The 24,585-nt window shown below is 34.4% G+C and overlaps 2 protein-coding genes across 2 annotated transcripts in view; one reads left to right on the top strand and one right to left on the bottom strand.

Annotated features, from left to right (window-relative positions):
- The window catches only part of LOC126821174 (dihydrolipoyllysine-residue succinyltransferase component of 2-oxoglutarate dehydrogenase complex, mitochondrial), a 70,557-nt gene extending 52,219 nt beyond the window's left edge, over positions 1 to 18,338 (bottom strand). Inside the window, exon 1 of the mRNA XM_050549560.2 lies at positions 18,227 to 18,338. Within this exon, the coding sequence (XP_050405517.1) occupies positions 18,227 to 18,307 (81 nt within the window). The 5' untranslated portion in view covers positions 18,308 to 18,338. The remainder of the gene's footprint in view (positions 1 to 18,226) is intronic.
- A 2,311-nt stretch (positions 18,339 to 20,649) lies between these two features.
- LOC130012897 (uncharacterized) lies at positions 20,650 to 23,427 on the top strand (the record flags this gene model as incomplete). Its single annotated transcript, XM_056101002.1, has 2 exons — positions 20,650 to 20,891; positions 21,695 to 23,427. A coding segment is annotated over exon 2 (1,713 nt), but the record flags the coding sequence as incomplete, so codon positions are not given.
- Positions 23,428 to 24,585: the final 1,158 nt, after the last annotated feature.

Raw genomic sequence — 24,585 nt, 5'->3', positions numbered from 1 at the left:
AGGCATAGTGTCAACAAATTGGAGTGATTTTCCCACCCTGTGGCTAGTTAGAGACTAGTACTCTGTCAACTAGGTCTACCCTCATCTACCCATATTTGACAATAAATTAATGTGGCTATGTATAGTCTCTATTCACCAGTATATAAATGTTTCGTCTGTTCTTTAGTTTGATAAACTAGGACAGTAAGTCTCTAGTCAATATAGAAATTGTCACTCCAGCAAACAACCCAAAACATACACACCATATAGCTTATACTATACTTCCTCCTCACACCCACACAAATTTTAACAAATTGTGTGGTCTCTAAACTTTACACTAATTTGCAATTCAACTTGAGATTTATTCCTAGTGTAATTAGAAGTTTGTGTATTTGTACCAGAGTCATCTCCATGTCATTAACATATCAGATGCTCAAGAGATTAAGATATCTTCACAATACAACTAAAGAAAACTGTACATTCTGTAAGAAGAAAGCTAAAACGATCTTTAGAATAGTTACGGTACACCAGTGTGACCTTGTCTAACAACAAGGTGTTACTTTAAACAAAGTTTACTGGAGTAGAGGTACCCCTCGGTTTTAACATATCTCTATGTCTACTATGACAACATTCGTGGACAAATTTAATTGAGTAAAATCTCCAAAAATATAGGTACATTTTGAATGTCTCATTGGAATCTTTGAGAAATGTAGAACATTCAGTTCATTGTTAGAACTTTGTATAATGGTACTACTAATAACCTATTATTCTATTATTTCTATAATGGTACTAGCTTGGTAACCTTGTATAGCATGGAACCTATTAGGTTGAGCCCACACAAGAAGTTGCCCAAAATAACTGAGCAACCTTGTAGCAGTGATAGATTCATTTTTTGCAATGTCTCTTTGAGCAATACTGTCTGCAGGAACATTCACTGACCTCCATGCAATTATTACAACAGAATACCCAATCTGATTTAAAACACAGATCCTGTTTCGTTTCGTTTTTTTAGTTCAAAATTTCGTTTTTTTACTTGTCACTAGGATCTGGAAGAGCTGTTATATAACTCTCATTCTGGTTGTTGTAATAAGGGATTAGCCAATGAACTGGTCTGTTACGGCGAGTTCTTGGCGTACGGTGCACAGAACTGTGTATATCACACCATTGACCGTATATATTATATGGTCCATGGTGGGATATACACAGTTGATAAAATATCTGATGTCATAGGGTCAAAAGCCGCTTGTATGACCCCTGATGCAACCTCTCACTACAACCGGTCAGATCTTCATGTAGTCTAGGCCATCGAAAGTATGAAAAAAGAAACGAAATATAGATCTGTATTTTAATCAGATTGCCGAACACCAGATCTGCATTATATTGTATGCATATTCCCATCCCCTTTAAATTGCGGGTGACAGGTATATATCTCAAAATTATTTTTTTGCCAACTCGTGACAATTGCCACAGTATTAGTGCCTCAATCTATAAATTGGATTATTGCAGGTAAATGTAATATGGAGAACTATCATAAAATATTCTTATTTGATATGAATTAAGATCTAACACATTAATATAGTATAATATTCTCAAGAACTGGTAACTAATAGCCTCCATACCATCATTATCATCTACAACAAAACATTCACATACTTTTAATATTCTCATAAATTACAGCACAATTCTCACTTTACTTGTAGATGACATAATCATGGTAGGACCATTGAGTTATCATTCATGCATCTAAATTATTCCAACTTCTAATATAAAATCTTCCAATTATATTTCCTACAGCTGTGAGAAAATAATGAAGCACTCAGCCTTATTCAGGCCATAAAGATAATAATTAGACTAAACGATATTAAGATGAAACATATTGTTCTCGCCCTAAATAATGCTTTTAAATCAAAATCAATACACAGAATAAAATATTTCTCTGTATGTAGTGTGATATAGAACAGAGTTAAATAGTTTCTTTATATTCTAGATTAAACATACATTATGCAAGAGCTAAATCTGTCTATTGTAGGTCTTTCTTTAGGCCTGAAATGTTATCTAAATTATTAATTAGACATTAAATAACCTATCCAGACCATAATCAACTCTAGATGGCATCGCTAGTCTGCGATCTTTAGTGGATTCTGAGCCGATTTACTGCATAACTTTCCTTCACGATTTAACGATTAAATGGATAATCAAGATTATGCTGTTTATCGTACTGACTTTAGTAATGATGATCAAGACTAGGCGGAAATTCAAGCGCTTTGTTCTCTGTTCTTAGTGGATCAATTTGAATGAAATTTTCAGCAAATTGCCTTTACATTATCTAGTTTTTAACTATTATAGTGAGAACTGACAACTCATTATTGAATCTCCCATAATGTATCTTTAATACTAAATTTAAACTGCATCGTTGTACTGTAGTATGACTGTGATACTAAATAGAACAAGCCGACAGTAAGGCTGTGCTGTCCTCTTTCTCAATCCCATAATAAATAGATGATACTCATTAATTACTTGCACATTTATCTTTTCATAAAGCATTGATCAATCAAACCATTTATCACTCTGCATTGATAAACCAAGCAGAAAATGCTCATCACCAAACTCAGGCAAGACATTTGTCAAATGAAATCTACAACAAACACATAAAGCCATTGAAAATATGTCTTTTAATTGGAAACTATTCATAAATCTAATAAGAATTTATATGCATTTCTCCATATATTTTAGAACTTTTTAGGTTTTCACCTCTGGTGAAAGACTATTGTTATTACTAAGATTATTAAGCTTTCATATTTCATATGAAAGCTTATTGTTTTTGTTAAAGTTATTATGCTTTCATATTTCATATGAAAGCTTATTGTTTCTGTTAAGATTATTATTATATTTTGTGTGTGTGTGTTTTCTGCAAATCGGATTTCTCAGAATCGAACCATAGAATGTTTCTGAAACTTGAACCTACCCCCCCCCCCAAAAAAAAATGGATGGTGAGTATTGTTTAAATATATTTTGGAAACGTTTTAAGAAGTCGAAATCACCGAATTTTACGAACGAAAATATTTAACACTGCATAATCGTAACTGTGTTGTTTATTGACCTATTTTACTAATTCTTTTTTCTTTGAGTACCTTCCGGTTTCCTCCCACTGCTAAAGACCCCTACGAGCAAGCGAATTATTGAAATAAAATTAAACCATAGGATAGTCCCGAAATGACCTAGTTTGTGTCGTGTGGACGTTAAACCCCATCTCTTTCTCTCTCTCTCTCTCTTTGAGTACCTTGACGAAAGGCAATTTCACCTGCAATTTCAAATTTTCGAATTTCGAGAATTCGTCGCTGTGATTTAGTTCAGGAAGTTAGGACCAATTTGACAACTTCTTTAATAGTTGCACAATTTTCCTGAATGTAAGTAGATCATACCGATGCGACTTGAAAAATGTCATTAGAAACTTTCTAACTATCTCCCCTTGGAGAAATTAAGGATAAAATTTTCAAAAAAATCGACGAAATATAGGTCAGATCACCTTGAATTATTTTTTCTCTACTAGCTACGACAATACTGATCCGTACACAAAAAATGGAGTTTGTAGCTCAATCCGGAAGTGTCACCATCTTGAAACGTGGAAAGTCCCTAAGTTTAAGATATTATACTTACAGACATGGCAGTTACATTTTCTGAATCCTTGAAGGAATGCCTAAAAAACGTTCAGAGAAGAAATTTGATTTAGGTCAACCGATGGTCGCCATTTTGAAGTGAAATTAATACATTTCTGTGTAGCCTGGCTCATGGTCAGTGGCGGCGCCAGGGGGCGGGCAAGTGCCCCCCCATTAATCTGGTCTGCCCTCTGTTTGCCCCCCCCCCCCCAAATAATTTTAGAAAATAAAAAAAAGTATTTGTGATACGTTTTGGTAATCAGTGCCTTCTACGGTGAATAAATCCCACATCCCAACTCAGTCACAAACTTGCATGTTGTAGAGTATTTCCGACAGTCTATTTTTCAAAATTTTCTTGGCGAGGTCCCCAATGGATTTGCTATTTGGCGAGGTCCCCAATGGACTCGCTATTTGGCGCTCACAAGGGGAATTCGTTGAGGTTCGCAAGTCCGTTCGTTTGACATTTTGTTCTCTAGTCGGATAAACTAGTGATCAAGCGACGGACGGTATCTGGTCAGATCTATTTATCTCGACGATCGCTGCCTGACAGAATACTGTAAGACAGCATTTCTGGCAGTCTATTTTTCAAAATTTTCTGGGGAGGACTCCCTGCTTTGATGCTCGTGAGTGGGCTTCGTCGTGATTCCCAAGTCCGTTCGTTTGACACTTTACCTCATCGATCAGTACCTGAAATACTGCCAGGCTGCATTTCCACCAACCTGTTTTTCAAAATTTTCTGGGGGAGGCCCCCTACCCCATGTTGAAGCTTGTGCCTTTGGCCCCTTAACCTTGGACTTTGCCCCTCCAATCACTGACGGCTGGCGCCGCCACTGCTCATGGTCGATTTTTGGTATTTGAATATTTCAAAAATTCGAATTTCCCCTTTTGACGTTTTTCGTGCCGACAAAGTTGTTTACGAGTCCCGAAATGACCTAGTTTGTGTTGAGTGGACGTTAAACCTCATTTCTCTCTCTTTTGCCGATTTTAATTCTTTTTCCTTTTTGATATTCTTTATATAACCCATGACATGTGACAGAAAGTGACCGTAAATATGTAAAAACGAGAAATTTTACCCCGTTGAAATGTTTAGTACCGTTATACATTAGACAATAATACTTTCATCTTTTTGACAAAGTCAGTTACACCTGACGTGAAGTGATGTCTGGTTGAAACATTTCCCTTTTTAACCCGGTCAGATTTTATCCAATTTTGCTTGTATTAAATACCCGTTATTCAATTTATTTTTTAAAAAAACTGCAGAAATTCAGGTCAAGCGTTGATCGCAAATGATTAAGCTGGACAGTCAAGTGGGAGCTTATTTTTCAAGTTTTGTAAAAATCGGTTGCTAATCACAGGCACTGCGCAAATTATACTTTAAAACAGAAAATTTTGCCCGGTTGAAATGTTTACCCTGATCACCAACTTAATAAATTCTGTTCTCTTTAAGATTGTTGACAAGATCAATAACATCGGATATGAAGTGATGCCTGTTTTTTATTACTTAGGCAGTTTTTGACTGATTTAATTCGTAACAAATAATGGCAAATTTTGCCCGGTTGAAATCTTTCTCATTATAACTCAGCAAGTTTTTTGCCGATTTTAATAATTCTTTTTCCTTTTTGAGATTCTTTATATAACCCATGACATGTAACAGAAAGTGACCGTGAATATCTAAAAACGGGAAATTTTACCCCGTTGAAATGTTTAGTACCATTATACTTTAGTCAATAATAATTTCATCATTTTGATAAAGTCAGTAACACCTGACGTGAAATTTTGTAAAAATCTGTGATAATGAATATGAAAGCTTTCATATCTGCATGGGACAGTAGCAGATCTAGTTATTATTATTATTTTTTATTGGGGGAGCTTATCTTTCAGCAACTATTAGAGATAGAGCTCTGAAATTTGATTTTCTGCCGGAAAAGTGGTGTGCAGTTACTCCTTAAAGCTATTTCGAGATTTGTGCACATAGCGGAAATGTGTTAAATCTTTAAGGTGCACAGAAATTGAAAATCGGTCATAATTCTGTTAATTCTGAAACAATTTTTCCGATATTTACATTTTTGGATAGCTTGAGACATTTCCGAGCAGATAGCAGTTCATAACTGTGAAATTTTGAAACTTTGTCGTTCTCATTTCTTTGGTGAAAATTGGAAAATTTTTATTTTTTTGAATTTTGAAATTTCACTTACATTTTTGGATAGCTGAGATCGCTCCGATTCCAACAATATAAGTTTCGTTCTGAAATGTTAACTTTGATTTTTCGCTTTTTTTTTTGCACTTTAGTCAAATTGTAGAGTTTTTATTTGTTTTAAAACAACTCCAACGATTTTTCTGAAACTTCAAGAATATGAAGACAAAGGACCAATCTAGTGCATAAACTATAAATGAAAATGCGCTTATCATCCGAAGTGGTCAAGAGAAGTATCCAAACTTTGACAAAATTCTGAAAAATGGGTGTCTGTGAGGAAAATATGGTTTACAAAGTAGTGAAATTGTTATATCGTGCAATAGCCAATTAAATTGTCTATCAGATGGTACTAAAGCCACAAATTTCTATTATAAATCAAAAATGAAATGAAATGAAATGGGGTTTAACGTCCTACTGTTCTGCTCCTATACTGGGCTAATGAAGACGGGCATACGCCATACAGTGTGCTATGAGGGAAATTATGCCCAGGCAGCTCGGTTTTTCATCTCATCCGAAGGACTATAGACAGCTGTCCTTGTCAGGCCCTCCGTCCTGCATCACTGACAAGGGGGAACCACGCCGGAAAATCTGGATGAACTTTCTCAGCCAATGCAGGGATCGAATACCCGACCTCCAGGCTAGCGAGCCAGCGTCTTACCCACGTGATCCCCCCTATTATAAATCAAAAATGTTATGTGACTAAAAAGTATGTTTTTTTTTTTACAATTTTGAGCAAGTTTCAAAGCAAATTTCTCGAAAATGACGCCTATTTTTTTTTTTTAACTTTATTGAGAGTCTGATGGGTCGTCTATTGTGTGAAACCATTGTACAATTTTTCTTAATGTCAAGGGTAAACGAAAAAAGAGATTAAAGATAGGTTGCCAGGCAACGAAACATATGCCCACAGCAGCTATATCGTCTGGGCAGTCAACAAGAGTTGTCGCATATTTTTACTTTTTTCGGTAATGAAACATTTATAATACATTAAAATCTGATTAAGAGTAACAACTCATTAAGTAATTATCAGAAAACCATTAGAATTTGTTTGGTTTTTATAAAGTTCTGTCCCATGCTAATGTTTAGTATACAAAACTTTTAACATCATGGACTTAGCTGTTCAAGTCATAAAGATTCATTGAAAATCAATATACTTGTTCGTCTCAAGACCTTAAACTCTGTGTACCAATCTGAAAATCAATAGGCTTCTCTGTCTCATGACCTTAAACACTGTGCATAAATTTAAAGTCAATCGGATATTAACTTTAGCCTCTAGAGTGTCCACAAGATTTTTCAAAGTGATCAAGGGCCATAACTCTGGAAGTATTTATTGGAAATCACTGAAAATCAATAGGCTTCATCATCTCATGACCTTAAACACTGTGTATGAATTTAAAGTCAATCGGATATAAACTTTGACCTCTAGAGCGTCCACAAGATTTTTGAAAGTGATCAAGGGCCATAACTCTGGCAGTAATTATCGGAGATCGGTGAAAATCAATAGGCTTCTTTGTCTCATGACCTTAAACAATGTGTATAAATTTGAAGTCAATCGGATATTAACTTTGACCTCTAGTGCGTCCACAAGATATTTTAAAGTGATCAAGGGCAATAACTCTGGCAGTGATTATCGGAAATCGCCGGAATTAATAGACTTCTTCGTCTCATGACCTTAAACACTGTGTATAAATTTAAAGTCAATCGGACGGACGGGGGCGACGACAATATACGACCACATTTCAATGTGGGCGTATAAAAATTGAAAACAGAGTATTTTTATGATTTGGGATATGTTTAGGGGTCTTTTTCTCGAAAAGTCAACGTAATATTTTTTGGGAACTTCTTCTACAGAGAGTCTAATCGGTAGTCTTATGTATGAAACCATTGTACAACAGTCCCAAATATCATGCGTAGGAGTACAAAGGGATCGGAAATTGGAAACAGAGTATTTCATTTTTAGCCGAATAGAGATGTTAGAATGGATAAAATCGGAATGTAATGCAAACCTATAGAGCATTTTTATATACAGAGCTTTTTTTTTTCACTGTTACAAATATTGAACTAAGAGAGAGAGAGGGAGAGAGAAAGAGAGAGAGAGAGAGAGAGATACAGAGAGGTCCACTTGACACAAACTAGGTCATTTCGGGACTAACATATGGTTTATTTTTTTGTATTTATTTCAATAATTCACTTGCGTGTAGGGGTCTTTAGCAGTGGGAGGAAACCGGAGGACCTGGAGAAAACCCACGAGGTTGGACAGGCGACCCTACTCCTTGTCACGTACAACCGGGGATTCGAAACCACACCAGTTGACTCAATGCCAGACCTTATGATACAGCGCGCACGTGGTAACCATTTGGCCATCCAACCCCCCCTATTGAACTAAGAGTGTTTTACTTTTAACCAAAATATGAAATTGGTTCTTCTAGAGTGAAAATACGTCATTTTAGTAAGTAACAGTTTGCCCTGAAATTAATGTGCCAGATTTTTTGTCTTCATGATGTCATCACTTGATACCAGTGAAAATAAAGCGCTCCTCTGCAGCCGTTATTAGCCAAAATGCTTTTCAATCATAAAGAAAAACAGGTGCTGTTCGGATTGCTGCAGGCCTTGCTAGCATAGATAAAGCTGAAGTGCTTTTCGCCTCTGTTACAAAACTGATCTTTTTATTTTTTTTAGTGAAAATTGGAAAATTTTCTAAAACTTTTATTTCTTGGAATTTTTAAATTCTGATTACATTTTGGGATAGCTGACTTGTGACGTCTGGGTATGGGGAAAGCCTTCAGCCTTGCCAGCAAGTCTAGTTGGGCATTCACCTTCAGTGAAATACTATTGTTGTTACTAAGATTAATATTATTATTATTTTTCTTTATTGGGGGAGCCTATTTCTCAGCAACTATAAGAGATAGAGGTCTGAAGTTTGGTTTTCTCTCGGGAAACTGGGTGGTGGTTAGTGCTTACCTGTAAAACGAAATTTGTGCGCATATAGGAAATGTGTCAAATATTGAACATGCAAAAAAATCGGCCATAATTCTGTTAATTCTCCTCCAATTGTTCTGATATTTACATTTTTGGACAGCTGGAGACGTTTCTGAGCGGACAGCAGTTCAAAAATGTCGAATTTAGAAACTTTCATTTTTTGGAGAAAATTATTAAAATTTTCTAAAAATTTTATTTCTTCGAATTTTTAAATTCTCATTACATTTTTGGATAGCTGGCATCTATCAGATTCTAATGATGTAAGTTTTGTTGTGAAATTCTGATTTTGATTTTGGTCGATTTTTGTGGGTTTTTTTTTTAATTTGATTTCTCAAAAAGTCCACCTATTTTTTTTCTAACTCCTTATATGGAGAGTTCAATCAATATTCTTGTCTATGGAACCTTTGTACAACTGTCCGTATCATTTGGGGTAGCCCAAAATAGAGATTGAAAATTGACAAAATTCTGAAAAATAAGTGAATGTGCGGAAAATGCAATGTATCAATTGTGTTTTTGCCGCTTAGTAAAAGTTTTATATCGTTTAATAACCAATTGAATTGTCTATCAGATGGTAGTAAAGCGACATGTTTCTATCAGAAATTTAACAAACCAACAGTGAGGCTGATATCCCCCGCCGAAATCCCCAAATAAATAGATGACACATATTAATCAATCGCACATCTATTTTTTTCAAAAGTATCGAGCAATCAAACTGATTATCAACTATACACTAAGTTTCATCACTCTCTATCAGATAGAATCAAAGTTATCTTGTCCCAAAGCATCAACCAAGGAAATTGCTTATCTCTGCTTAGCTTTAGCTCGATATGTTAATCATTGAACTCAGTCAAGATGAACATCTACATCAAGTTTAAAAATTCTACCTCAATTAGAAGCAGAGTTGTTATGTTCCAAAGTTTTGACCAATCAAAATGCTTATTGCTCCTTAGCCTAAGCAGACAATTCTCATCATTGAACTTAGTCAAGGTATTGATGTAATGAAACTATACACCAAGTTTCATCACTCTCACTTAATTAGAACTAAAGTTATCATGTCCCAAAGCATCAACCAACAAGCCAACAGTGAGGCTGATGTCCCCCGCCGAAATCCCCAAATAAATAGATGACACATATTAATTAATCGCACATCTATTTTTTTCAAAAGTATCGAGCAATCAAACTGATTATCAACTATACACTAAGTTTCATCACTCTCTATCAGATAGAATCAAAGTTATCTTGTCCCAAAGCATCGACCAAGGAAATTGCTTATCTCTGCTTAGCTTTAGCTCGATATGTTAATCATTGAATTCGGTCAAGACGAACATCAAGTTAGAAGCAGAGTTGTTATGTTCCAAAGTCTTGACCAATCAAAATGCTTATTGCTCCTTAGCCTAAGCAGACAATTCTCACCAAGTTTCATCACTCTCACTTAATTAGAACTAAAGTTATCAATGTCCCAAAGCATCAACCAATCAAATTGCTTATCTCTACTTACCATAAGCAGAAAATGCTCATCTTCGCACTCTATCAAGGCATTGACCTCATAAACACCTACACCAAGTTTGAACATTCTAGCTCAATTAGAAGGAGAGTTATTGTGTTCCAAAAAGTGTGACGGACAGACGGACGGACGGACAGACAGACAGACGAACCCATTTTAATATTCCCCTGCTTCTGCTTACCCTAAGCAGAAAATGCTCATCTTCGAACTTCATCAAGGCATTGACCTAATAAACACCTACAACAAGTTTGAACATTCTAGGTCAATTAGAAGGAGAGTTATTGTGTCCCAAAAAGTCAACGTAATATTTTTGGGGAACTTCTTCTACAGAGAGTCTAATCGGTAGTCTTAAGTATGAAGCCATTGTACAACAGTCCCAAATATCAGGAGTAGAACACAGGGATCGAAAATTGAAAACGACACCTTTCATTGTTAAGCGAAACATGCAGTAAGGGTAGATACAATCTGTACGTTTTGTCAACGTATAGAGCATATTCAAGAGTGCCTTTTCTTTCACATTGACGATATTTGAAATAAAATCATATAACAGAATTAGTTGATTTCTGTGTGTAATAATTAGTCTTTGAATTAATATGGTTGCTTCTTTGTCAAAATTATCTCATAACCGTAATCATCTAGACCGAATCGACGGCTCAAGGTGTTTATAAGCAAGTCCAATTTATTACGTGTTTGGAGTAGTATCGAATACTGTACTTGTGACAGTAAACCTGTTGATGTTTAAGGATGGACTCTCTGTAATTATTATTAAGTTTTTACATGTTAGTGACGTCAAATCTTTCACGAGCACGAAACCAGAAAATTGGCGATAATTCATTAAATATTCAATCAATTTTTGAACCAGTTACATATTTAAGTAGCTGACATGAACGCGATTCTGAGGTCCCGTGTACACATTGGTGTGACCGTAAAAGATCTCTTGGCAGTTGGAATTCTATATAAGAGTAGACTAGTGCTGCTGTACGGGCAAAACTTCCCTCATGGCCCACTCTGAGCAGAACGTTTCTAATTACACCTTGATTTTCAACCTAAACTCTTAATTATGACTACAATTTTTACTTTGATATTAATATCTATTGCGATTCCGGTTTTTACCGTAACTTTGTTGTGGACCATGACACTGCTTTTCGCCCGATTCGCGAAACTGTTCCTTTTCCATTTCGTGTAGATCTCAGAAACTGTAAGAAGTGATCGAGTTCTGAATACTGATGTTTTCCCATGTAAGTTGTTAACAGTTAACACTTGTAAGTATTGTGAAAGATGTGAGCAGCTCGGAAATGATGTAAATCTTTAAGACTCTGTAGAGACTTTAATCAGTATTTTTGTGTATGAAATTTTTGAACAACAGTCAGAAATATCAGTGTAGGAGAAAAGAGATCGAGAATTGAAAACTGCGTATTTGTGCCGTAGGAGTGGGATAAAATCTGTATGTATTATCAACGTATAAAGGATATTTATATATAGAGCTTTTTTTATGTACAGTGACAATATTTGATGTACAAGTGTTTTACTGTCAACCAAAATATTGGGTTGGTGATTCTAGAGTGAAAATATGTCATTTTAGTAAGTAATAGTTTCCACTGAAATTAATGTCCCAGGTTTTTTCCCTAGATGACGTCATCACTTTACACCAATGAATAAAAGCGCTCCGCTGCAGCTATTTATAACCGAAATAAATAGAAAAGAAAAACTAATGTTGAGTGCTAAAGACAATGGGAAATTAATACTGCTTTTCATCCCTTTCACAAAACTATTCTTTCTTTTCTTTGCCATTACGCATAGATCTCAGAAACTGTAAGAAGCGATAGATTTTTCCTCATGAAAGTTGTCAACAGTTAGCATTTATGAGTTAGACATTAAACCCCATTTCATTTCATTACAACAACTTTGCTTTTCAGCAGTGTCAACCATAACTTAAGATTTTCGGCGTAAACTCTAATTACGTCTTCGGTTTCAAACTTAACCTCGATTACAAAATGTCGTCAAGAATGCTATCTGATCTCACCGTGAACTTTCGGTGTTGTGAAAGCCTTCACTTCTCCTTTGGAGATCTAGTATGAATTTGTATCTGCTGGACCACCGGTCTATACTTTGATCTAATAAATCAGAGTACTTATTTGAGCAATCAAGAATATTTATCATGAGATGATGATGGTTGCAGCCATTGTGTTGATGTAGTAGTGATCCATAATAGTTATTTGAGCTTTAGCTTATGATCAAATTGTCCAACCAGTAAGAAGAAACATTAGGACCATAGTCTGTTTCTAACCTTAAACTAAACTGTTTAAAATTTATTGTACACAAAGATGCATGATTCAGATTTGTTATGGCTATTAGAGTGAATATGACTATAGCAAAAACCTATCTGAACTTAAATCAATGCATGTATAATCAAAGAAACCTGTAAAACTATTACAGAACCAATAACCCTGCTAAAAATATCTGACCTACATACATATGTGATTTCAAGATGTAGGACCGCAGACAGGGTGACAGCAATATTTTGGGCATACACACTGCACATAAACTTCAGCAGGTGTAAATATGGATGTAAAACAAGAACAAAGGTCACACGATGTATTAGAAAAGTAACCATCATCATGTTTCACATAGAGAATATTCCAAATATGATGTCACCAGACCTGCATGTTTGTCTGACTTTACAATCTAAGGTCTTGTGAATTGATGACCTCAAGTGAAAACAATGACTGGTGATGAAAACATTTGACAGTTTTCTTCCAAACATGATGACAAGCCTGGTCCTGTCATAACAATACAGACAAGAATGCAAGCAATAGATCAGAAAAAGATGAGACATAACATTATAGAATAAAACAGGTTACAGGTGTTTATCATAATATGAGAAATATCAATTAACACCTGAAATATAGTACCTCTAGTAAAGAAATAAAAGACTTTCATAACTTTACACCAAACCAATCTTAAAGCTGTGTTCACATTACAAAATAGTTCAAACTGACAAATAATCAAGAAAGGTTTGAATTTAACACAAGTAAATTGTACAGTCTCTTTTGTATATTTTTGAGATAATCTCCAGTAAAATCTTCAGGTAGCGTTTCGACATGGAATTCCTGCCCTGATTTTGAAAGGTCTGAACTGTAATTGTGATAAAAATTCTTGCCAATAAGGGCTCATGACTACAACATCAGAACATATTTATTTATATTTTAGCAAAAGATTGATGGATGATTTCTGAACACAGGCATTGACATTTGGGTAAAACCTGAGTTAAGCATTAAGCCCAAAACGTATTTTGTTTTCCTGTAACTATTAATGTGAGGCAATAGAGCAGAATAAAGACTTGTCTATAGCGATTCCCCCTAATCAAATTTCAATAATCAAAGATACATTTCCATGCTGTGCATATTCTACCTAAATTTTCTGCTTCTATTAGTTCTCATATGATCTGAAAAACTCGGAATGGAAGGGTAATCACAATTCATTTATTGACAGAGGCAAGACTCTTAGTCTTAATAAATCCAAATGAGCTTACATACAGTATAATATAACCATAATATAACCAAGCAAGTTGCAAAAATATATCATGTATCCAGTAGAGAGTGTACAAGGTTAAAAAAAAAAATTCATATACCAGTACATAGCATAACCCAAACGTTATTGCTCATGTTCCCATGGATCACTCACTTCCAAGTTTAACAAAAAATACTACTGAAACTAGTTTGATAATACACATGTAGTTTTAGATAACCAATGGAAAGTACAATAATTGTTTTATTGGCCTCTTGAATTATGAAAATGTTGCCATTACATACATAAAGATAGGTTGCCAGGCAACAAAACATACGCCCACAGAAGCTAAATCATCCAGGCAGTCAACAAGAGTAGTCGCATATTTTTACTTTTGTCGTTAATGGAACATTTATAATACACTAAAATCTGATTAAGAGTAACAACTCATTAAGTAATTATCAGAAAATCATTAGAATTTGTTTGGCCCATGGTAACATTTAGTATACATCATTTAATATCATGGATTTAGCTGTTCAAATTATCAAAAACCATTGAAAATCAATATACTTGTTCGTTTCAACACCTTAAACTCTGTATCAAGCCAAAGTCAATCAAAACAATTATATATGGGCATAAACAAGGTGTATAATAAATATAAAATCAATCAGATGATAACTATAGTCATAAAGCATCCACAACTTTTTGCAAAGTGATCAAGGGCCATAACTCTCCCAGTAATTATCTGAAATCACTGAAAATCAATTGGCTTCTTCGTCACATGACCTTAAATACTGTGTATAAATTTAAAGTCAATAGGATATTAACTTTAGCCTCTAGAGCCTCCACAAGATTTTTCAAACTGATCAAGGGCCATAACTGTGGCAGTAATTATCGAAAATCACTGAAAATCAATAGGTTTCTTCGTCTTATGACCTTAAACACTCTGTATAAATTTAAAGTCAATCGGATATTAACTTTAGCCTCTAAAGTATCCACAATATTTTTTAAAGTGATCAAGGGCCATAACCCTGGCAGTAATTGTCGGAAATCATTGAAAATCAATAGGCTTCTCCGTCTCATGACCTTAAGTTAAACACTGTGTATATATTTAATGTCAATCGGATATTAACTTTAGGGTCTAGAGCGTTCACAACATTTTTAAAGTGATCAAGGGCCAAAACTCTGGCAGTAATTATCGGAAATCGTTGAAAATCAACAGGCTTTTTTGTCTCATGACCTTAAACACTGTGTATAAATTTAAAGTCAATCGGATATTAACTTTAGCCTCGAGAGCGTCCACAAGGTTTTTCTAAGTGATCAAGGGCCATAACTTTGGCAGTATTTATCGGAAATCGGTGAAATTCAATCGGATTCTTCGTCTCGCGACCTTAAACACTGTGTATAAATTTAAAGTCAATCAGATATTAACTTTAGCCTCTGTGGACCTATAATAACAAAAAACAAAAGTTAACACCAATAAATTTTAAGTCCAAAAGTCTGTGATTTGAACCTTTTGTGCTGTTTTACCCTTTTGTTGTGCATATATTTGGGCATATTAATAGATGATTCTGACCATATTTTTCTGTTGACAAAGCATTATTGGGCATTGTGTGAAATTTGTGCATTAATTTATGTCATAAATCACTGGGAATGGATCAAACCTTGCTATATTATTTATTATCTCTGCTTTGATTTAGCAATATATGAATTTTTTTCATTAAATTTAGAGATATAGAAGATCATTAATAACAAAATTCAATATATTTAAAACAACTGATCAGTGGTTAACCATTTTATTGTGTATTGTAGTTATAAGTTTTCCTCGAGTTGAACAGCCAGGGCCGAAACCGGAAGTAGTATAACTCTTATACAATTATACCCTAAATCTTATTCTCGGTGCGTGCGACATTGAGACAATATGGCAGACATGAAGCGGACACAAACGAATGTTGATAAATTTGACCCAAAAGGTTAATCAGTATACACAGTGCTTTATACACACTGAGGAGCTGCTGTGGCTTGGTGAGTAAGACATTAGCTCGCTAACCTAGAGGTTCCATGTTTGATATTGGTGTTGGCTGGAAAGGTTCATCAGGATTTTCCGGCATGGTTCCGTTGAGATGTGACAAAAAACTAAGGTCCTATATGTACACATTGATGATTTGGCTTGCAGCTAACAGAACCCTTGACAGTTGGAATTTGATACAAGAGTAGGCTATAGAGCCGCTGTCCAGGAAAAATTTACCTAACTGCGCACTGTATGGCGTACGCCGGTCTTCATTATCCCAGTTGGATAAATGAACTAGATTTTACTTTTTTTTAGCACTATATATATTTTTTTTCCATCAATAGACAATTAAAATAATCCCTTATTTAAATTCTCTGTTGGTCATTTGTATTGTTTGGAAAACATCAAATTTTCAATGGCTTAATCCATGCCAAAATGTACCGCACTCAAACTCAGTATCTAATATGTAAGAAAACGCAATCAAAATCTCCCGGCAGAAAATATCCCGGTTTGGAATCAATCGGAATATCAAGAGGCCCATCAAAATGTTTTAGCAAAGATTACAGGTAGCATTGGCTTTCGACCATATCCCATTTATATTGTCTACAGACATATCTTTGTATAATCTGGAAGGAATTGAAGAATTTTTCGACTGGTATTCCTTTCAGACATTCATCTCTCACAATGTTGTAATCTCTTAAATGACGTTCAAAGAGTTTAACCGTGAAAGTTTTGTCATTAGAATCGCTGTAATGTATTGGTTGTTGACCAGTCATAATTTGGAACAGAAATTGCGAGTAGTAGTATGAGCAAATGGAGGCTTTTCGCAGTATTTATTCATAGTTAATTCTTACCTCACATTCATTTTGGAAAGGAATAATTAAATATGAGTGAGGTGTTCTGTGAGTATTGTGGTCTGAAGTCAATTTACTGAATATTAAGTAAATTTATTGCACCTGTCACAACAGATAGTTATACTTATTACATGCCAGACGTAAAAAAAATTACATGTCGGCAAACGGCAAAATGTATTTCGACCCCTGCATCGCAGCAGATACCAAATTCTTGACAAAGCATTACGACCAATGGAGTTTTCTCAATGCGTAGGTGCAATAGATAAGGTGTACCGGCATTCCAAATCTAGATTCCATAGTTCTGTCAACAGATTCGTGAACACGAGGGACTTTGCACACAACATTCTTTATCAACGGTAAGACAATCTTTAAAATTAATGCACAATTTCTTTTAAAAAGATGGTTTATGCAATGATGTAGGTTTTAAAAAGCGAGAGCAATGGGGTTTAAACTAGGTCATTTCGGGACTAACATATGGTTCAATTTTATTTCCATTATACGCTTGTCCGTAGGGGTCTTTAGCAGTGGGAGGAAACTGGAGGACTCGGAGAAAACCCCTGAGGTTGGACAGGCGACCCTACCCCTTCAACCCTTGTCACGTACAACCGGGGAATCGAAACCACGCCAGTTGACTCAATGACAGACTTTATGATACAGTGCGCACATGCTAACCATTCAGCCATCCAACCCCCCAGGTTTTTAAAAAAAAAAAAAGGCACTTCTGCCGATGTTTTGTCGTCTGCTATCCCTATATGGTAGCCTACAAAGTACAATCCGTAGTTAAAGCAAGACAAAGACGCGTCGAGACGAAGATGTGTAGAGGCCTTTACTTACAAAGTACAATCCGTAGTTAAAGCAAGACAAAGACACGTCGAGACGAAGATGTGTAGAGGCCTTTACTAACAATTAACACTGTATAATCATTCTTAATTAGGGACTATTTAATATTCTAGACAGTAGTAATTTGACAAGATAGTGTTTCTGTATCAGAAAAAGATTCCCAAAGTTACGAAATAATCTTAAGCTTCATTTGATCATATATAATTCTAAATAATTTATAGTGGCATAATTGTAGGTGTCCATTACAACTGAAACACTAACTTTAATTTAAAAAAAAAAACAACATTCTTCACACATTTAAATCTCACGGTTATTCAGTTAATTGGTAGCCTAGTTAGAAAATGTTTTTAAATGGAGTGCGTGAGTAGATCTATAGGATAAGGTAGGCTGGGTATTAAAACAAAGAATTTATTATCTAGTCATTGAATAATAGTTAACATAGCAGGTACATAAAGAGTAAATATGATTTAAAATGTGGCAATATATCAGATAGGATCTGTGTGCTTAACATTGGTCAAGAATAATTTGATCAATCGACATTTCATTTATTATAACCTCAATGTCATTGCAAACAAAATCGAAAGTCATGACAAGATATCAACTTCCGGTTTATATTTTCGGTTTATTTTTGCTCATATTGTATAATCATTGCACTCTAATTGTGCTCCACATGGAACAAACAGTTTTAATATCCATGTCACTTGCCTTATGATGTCCTAATTGTAACGTAGAAGCAGGAAACCACCTGCAACATCGAGGTAGATACCGAAGTCTTGACGAAAGCATGGCGGCCAATTGATATTACGCAATGCGCAGGCGCAAAAGGTCACAGAATATAATGAGGTCAAGAGATGTTATTCATGTATTCCAAATCGAGATTCACACGGTTATGATTAGTCCGGACGAGAGGGACTTTTTGACATTCTTTATTAATGGTAAGACAATCTTTATAATTGATAAATAGTTTGTTTAGAATAAATCGCTTATGCAATGATGCAGGATTAAAAAGATACCACTGAATTTCAAGTAAAACCCGCACCTGCCCATTATTTCACGTCGTCTGCTATTCCGATGCGTGTATATTATGATATTTAAGGGTAGATAAACTGAGGCAGGAACGTGTTGAGGGCCACCAAAGGTTCACCAAATAATAATAAATGACACCGTATAACTATTCCTAATGAGGGTCTATTTAATATTCAGTATTAATTTGACGAGATTGCAAGATTTGATCATATATTTCTAAATAATTTATAGCGCTGCCCTCGTCATAGGTGACCATTTTAACCCAAAGACTCATTTTAATTAAGAAATATGTTTTCCGTCATCTAAATCTCGTAGATATTTAAAGGCAAAACATGTGTTTTGAAAAGATGAAGGGGGTGGGGGTCGGTATTAGAACAAAAGACTGGGCGCTAATTATTATTTAAACTAGTTATCTGAATCTCAAACAACATCTTCGTATGGACATCGACTTATTCTTTATTTCCAACTTTTGATTATGTATGCACCAAAAGAAAAAAAGAAAGTGCAAATGCAGTGCGCTTTGAAGTCCTTATACAGGATAAAAATTAATAATAACATTTCAATATTTTTTAAAAAGTTGAAAATGAAACATAAAAAGATAACACCTTAGGAAAGTCGGGGGATTAGTGCGATATATATTAGTACCCTCCGACGATAAAGATGCTTAATGCCACGATTATGATATTATAACTGCTAATATTTTAAAGGAAATCATTATATGTACAAAGAAAAAGAGGGAAACTTAAGCGATTATTCAACTTTAGAAAATAGTTATAATCTAACCACCTCCTTCCTTGTCACGCGTTGACTTGTTACAATATCATTATAGGGACAAGATCGTTTTGTACTTAAATTTTAATTTCTTCCGCATTTTAATATTTTATTCGGATTCGTAAAGATATTGTGTCGTACGCATCAGTGGATATATTATTGTTGCGCTGAATACAATATATGTATATATAGAGTGATAAGTATATTTTGTTTTCATTTTAAAAATTCTTCATTTTCAACTTTATTTAACACCAGAATATTTTCTGAATAGCCTTATCTTATTTATTACGAGGCTTTATTTCAATTTTTGCATACCCGCATTTCAAACTGACTGGCAATCTTAAACCATATGTGATATCTTTTGTTTTATGAAACAATAAACGAGTATTGTTTTATGACCTTTTTTACATGTATTTATTAAAATATCTTTTCAATATATTTAATAAAACACGAGATAGGGGCTGCGTTTCAAGTTCCTTTTTAATTATTGAATTGAAATTCGGTAAAGACGTATTTTTTCTCGATATAAAGGTAAACGGGTCCAATTTTATTTGATATTTTGAAATAAATAAATTTACCTTCATATTATTTTAGATGCTTTAATCAATGAATGATAATGGGCGTTATTTAACACACATTATTTACAATACCGATATCATTCATTAGTTATAAATAAAGAAATTGAAAACATATTCTCATACTTAACTAGATCACGAAATATACTTTGGGCCAGATTCATTTATTTTCCCAGATATTATGCCGAATACTATTATATTTCTCAGATATTATAGTGGAATTCAAACTATACAGTTGATATTTCTAAACTGTTCTGTTCGAAAGTTTAAATGTCTAGGTACACATTAACAGAATTTGGAATTTTAAATTGTAATTAAAGCATGTTTAAAAGTTTCATTTGAATCCAATTTTGAACGAATCAACCAGCAACGCGTGAAGGGTATTGTTCATTCGAACAAAACTGTTTAAATATTTTTTTATGATCGATTTTGGTTTTATTATTACACCTGAAAATATATATCTTAAGATTAGTAAAACGCAGATTTATGACATTCATTAAGGTAAACAAAAAGGACGGAGATTAATTCCGCAAATTGTTTGGTAATGTGGGAGGAGTCAACATCACAGCAAACAAACTGAAAATAATTTGTGGGCATGAAACATGGTGAGTGCAATAAACAATGGCAACAATGTCACCACTCTTCTGTCGTTCACCGCAGCTTTCTCGACTTGATGACGAAAAGGGTTCGGCTATAGCTTGTCACAAGCTGCTGCTGTCAGATTGTCTTGAAGCGGCCAATGACACTTGGAGAAAGGTATTTGCGCCAGCCCCTTCGTGCTAGACAGGTGGTCGAATAGCCATTGACCATTACTTTACTTGTCACTTTATAAATTAAGTTTCCGCTGCTTGATTGATTCCTTGATCATCCAAACGATAGGCAACAGCTGCTTTCGTAGGGTGCACTAAACCATATAGAGCTTATATCGTACCGTATCGCCTTAGGATAAGTCATTTATTGAAGAGCCATCGCCGTAAGAGGACGGGCGAAACTTAACGGTAAGGGGCCAACACACTTTAAAACTTACAGTGTATTCTTATGGTTAGACTCAATGGTTTGCCATGTAATGTTATTATTACATAAATTATATTTTATTGTCTTACAATTCTTGGTATTTTTTAAAATTAACTTCCTTGTAAGTAAATGTAGCCGAAATATTTCAATATTGATCGCTTTGAATTCCATGATAAATTGATTGAATTGGTATGGATGTGATGTTTTCATAACGATATATATATTTATGATTTTGATATCGGTAAGTTAACGTCCATTTTGCATTATACAGGTAATTGATACGTGATATGCATGATGCATGTTACAGTGTATAGAACAATAATACAATGCAAGAAATAGTCCCATTGATGTCACTTATTCTTATCTTTTGATTTATTAATATATTTTAACGTATATTACAGTAGTTAGACACATTAGTATACCTATAATTTTTTAAGAATTTCTAAGATGCCATTATACTGCACTTAAATGAAGACTGTATTTGTTTAAAAGTCATTTTTCTTTGATCTTTTGAAAATATTCTGTATCTTGTAAAATCATACACACAGAGAAGCTGGAGATTGAGGGCTATTGTTCTGGGTCTTTAGTTCCTGTGCGACGTTATGTATGAAATATATTTCTTCTCTTGGGATTTAAATCTATATTGAAATTAAATCTCTTCTAACTATTCCCAGGTGGCATTCTGTCTTAAATATTTTATATCTCTTCACTCTTTTAAGGATATTAGTCACGTGTCAACAAAACAATAACGGGACCGTTTAAGTATTTTTTCTGATATATTTTACAGGTGTGTATGTACAATAAAGTATGAAGCCTGAAGAAGATACCTTATCGGGTGATACAACACAATTGCTGAGAGATATACTTCAAAGTAAAGATAGGAAAGAGTTAGAGAATAACAACACCATTAAAAGTTATTGCGTAGTAGAAGATCGTGAAAATTCTGAAATGATTTCCTCCATGCTACGTGCTAAATCAAATACTAGTGCTGCTAATTCCGACAATGATAACTGGTCTGTGAATGCAGACAACTATTCGGTAGACGATAGTGACATTGACGTCGATACAGAAGAACAAATAAATAACTCAGAGATAGCAACCACACAAGGTTCCCCGGAAGCAAACGATGATATCCAAAATGGACTTTCTGGCGACACAGAACAGGACAGTAAGGAAGCAAAGAGGGCGAGGGTAGAAAACATTATCACTAGTATGAGACCAATGTCTCAAATTAATTGTGACGAAATTAACCGGTCATCGCCAGAAATCAAGCGCCAGAAAAGAAAACAGTACCAGCCCCAACAACATGATGTGAAAAACTTCGGCGATCCCGAAACAAAGTATCGTAAAGTTGAGAGGGCAGCATTGCAAGAACACATTCAACAACTCCAAAATCAACTACGAGTCGTCAAACAAAAATGTGATGATCTATGTGAAGATGAACAACAATTACATAGTGCTCATTCTGATGGACTTCTTCATGGTTATTCGGAAAATAATGAACATCTCAGCCATGGCTGCAAAATTGAGAAGGAAAACTGCGTCAAAGAAAATGGATACGATATCATAAGAAACACATGTAGAAATGAATGGGATCCAAGTCATTTCATTCGACAGGCTAGTAAACTGGTCCAAGAACAAGAAGTTTTAAGCAAGAGCTCGGGTAAAAAAACAGATACTGCCCAATCTCCTGATATACATGCTTTAGCTAACTCTATAAAAACTGAAATAGTTGAGGCTATAAATAAAGTGGTAGATAATGCTGTTAATAAACTATTGGAAAAAAATACACTTCCTCAAAACAAAGTCAGTGACACCATTACTAATGGTGTATCAGTCGATTCTGTGAAAGAGACATTGTCCGCCGCTAAATTAGAACGAAAAGCGGAAGTGACATCATCCTCATTGAGTGAGCAGTCATCTGAATTTAGACATAGTATATCTAGCCGCCTGTCAGATAAAATAAGTGCTTTTGAACCTCTTCACAGAAATGATAATGACTTTCCTCGAATTTCCGTGAGTAATCAATCAACCTTGCCATTCCATCATCCGTTTCCATACTACCTGCCTGCCCAAGTCATGGGTCCAATGTATGCTACTGAGCCAGAACAGACGGAAGCACTACCTCTTATTGTCAGCACACCCAAAAAGAAGCGAACAAAGGTAACAGATACCAGATTGTCGCCACGTGCCAAATCGGCATTACTCCAGGATAGTTTCATGCCATCACAACTTTCTCTGGATCACGATCGTCCATCTATGATGTCTTCATTTCCACATCTTTTTCCACCTATGCTGCCTACAAGTGTTGCCATTCCCAATCCTAGTCTAACCCACTCAGATATTATGTCGTTTGGCATGAGGGAACACAACTTCTGGGAGTCCAGAATGATGAACCAGTCACCACCTCACTCTGACAGAGTTTCTCCCAAGTCACCAGCTGATAGCTACAGTAGTTTCAGAAAGAGTGATATTTTTGACAACTCGCAAGATATGAATGATGGTAGTCATCAAGGCCAAATAATATCCTTTAAAAAGATATTCTTTCAAGAATATTATTCAGACATTTTTAGTATTATATTCATACATAACACTATAATATATTCATGCATCAAACTATATTTATGCAACTATATATTCATGCATCACACAATATATTCAATTTTTAAAATAATGTATACAACTTCATGAAACCAATATCTGTAAACTTTAATTAAAAGAAATGATGGAATATCACTAGTGTTAGTAGCATCAAGTAACAAATTCTATACCAGAACATTTGTTTTGTAAGAACAAATATGATTGTTGTTTTGGCTCAAAAGGAATCAAGTTCTATCATTAATAAATTCTTTGCTCTATTAACTGGCAAAATATTTGTAATTTATCTCAAAATTAAACCTTAGCTGTCACAAAAAAAACCCCACAATTCTCAATTCTTGAAGATGGATGATATTACACTTCATTGCTGAGGAATTATCCTTTTTGTTATTATTTATTTGGATAGAGTTGTAGCCTGAAGCAATAGTTTGGTTCTAATCATTTGACTTTTATGTGTGTATTTTTCTTAATGATAGCATAAAAAGATTTAATAGCTTTTGTGTCAAGAATCAAATGACTTTTAATCCGATTTCAAAACAAGCAGAACATTTATATTAAATATTGATTGACAGTTTTATATAAATAGTGTTTGATGGTCATTGTTTTCGGTACATGTATATCAGTGATATCTTTTTTTAAATCGAAATTTAAATCAAATTCTTCATCAAAATCTGTATTAATCAGTTATAGTAGTCCATGAAAGAGTTCTTTTTTACCTTACTTATATAGAGATATACACAAACAATTTAAACAGAAAGGGTATTCACCTTGGTAACCCAAATGTATTTAAAGAAAAATTCAAAACTTGTCAAATTAAAAAGATCATTAAAATAATATTAAATAAACTTATGAATGTAAATAACCTTAAAATCATGTATCACTGGTTTTATTTGTCATTGGTTATTAGTATTGTGTATGCAAGGTCAATGATAAAATTGGTAGTTCAAGAAATCCTTAGATTAAATTTACCTATGATTAGATTTTAATTTTTTTATATACAAAACTTGAACTTGATTCACCAGTTAAGAAAGTGATATAAAAATATATTGGTAAGATGTATTGATAGATTTTGTATGAGTT

Source organism: Patella vulgata, chromosome 5 (genome assembly GCF_932274485.2).
Source record: "Patella vulgata chromosome 5, xgPatVulg1.2, whole genome shotgun sequence".
In the NCBI taxonomy this organism is placed as follows: Eukaryota; Metazoa; Mollusca; class Gastropoda; family Patellidae; genus Patella; species Patella vulgata.
Note: the sequence above shows the minus strand (reverse complement) of the source record. Positions and strands in the feature narration are given on the sequence as shown.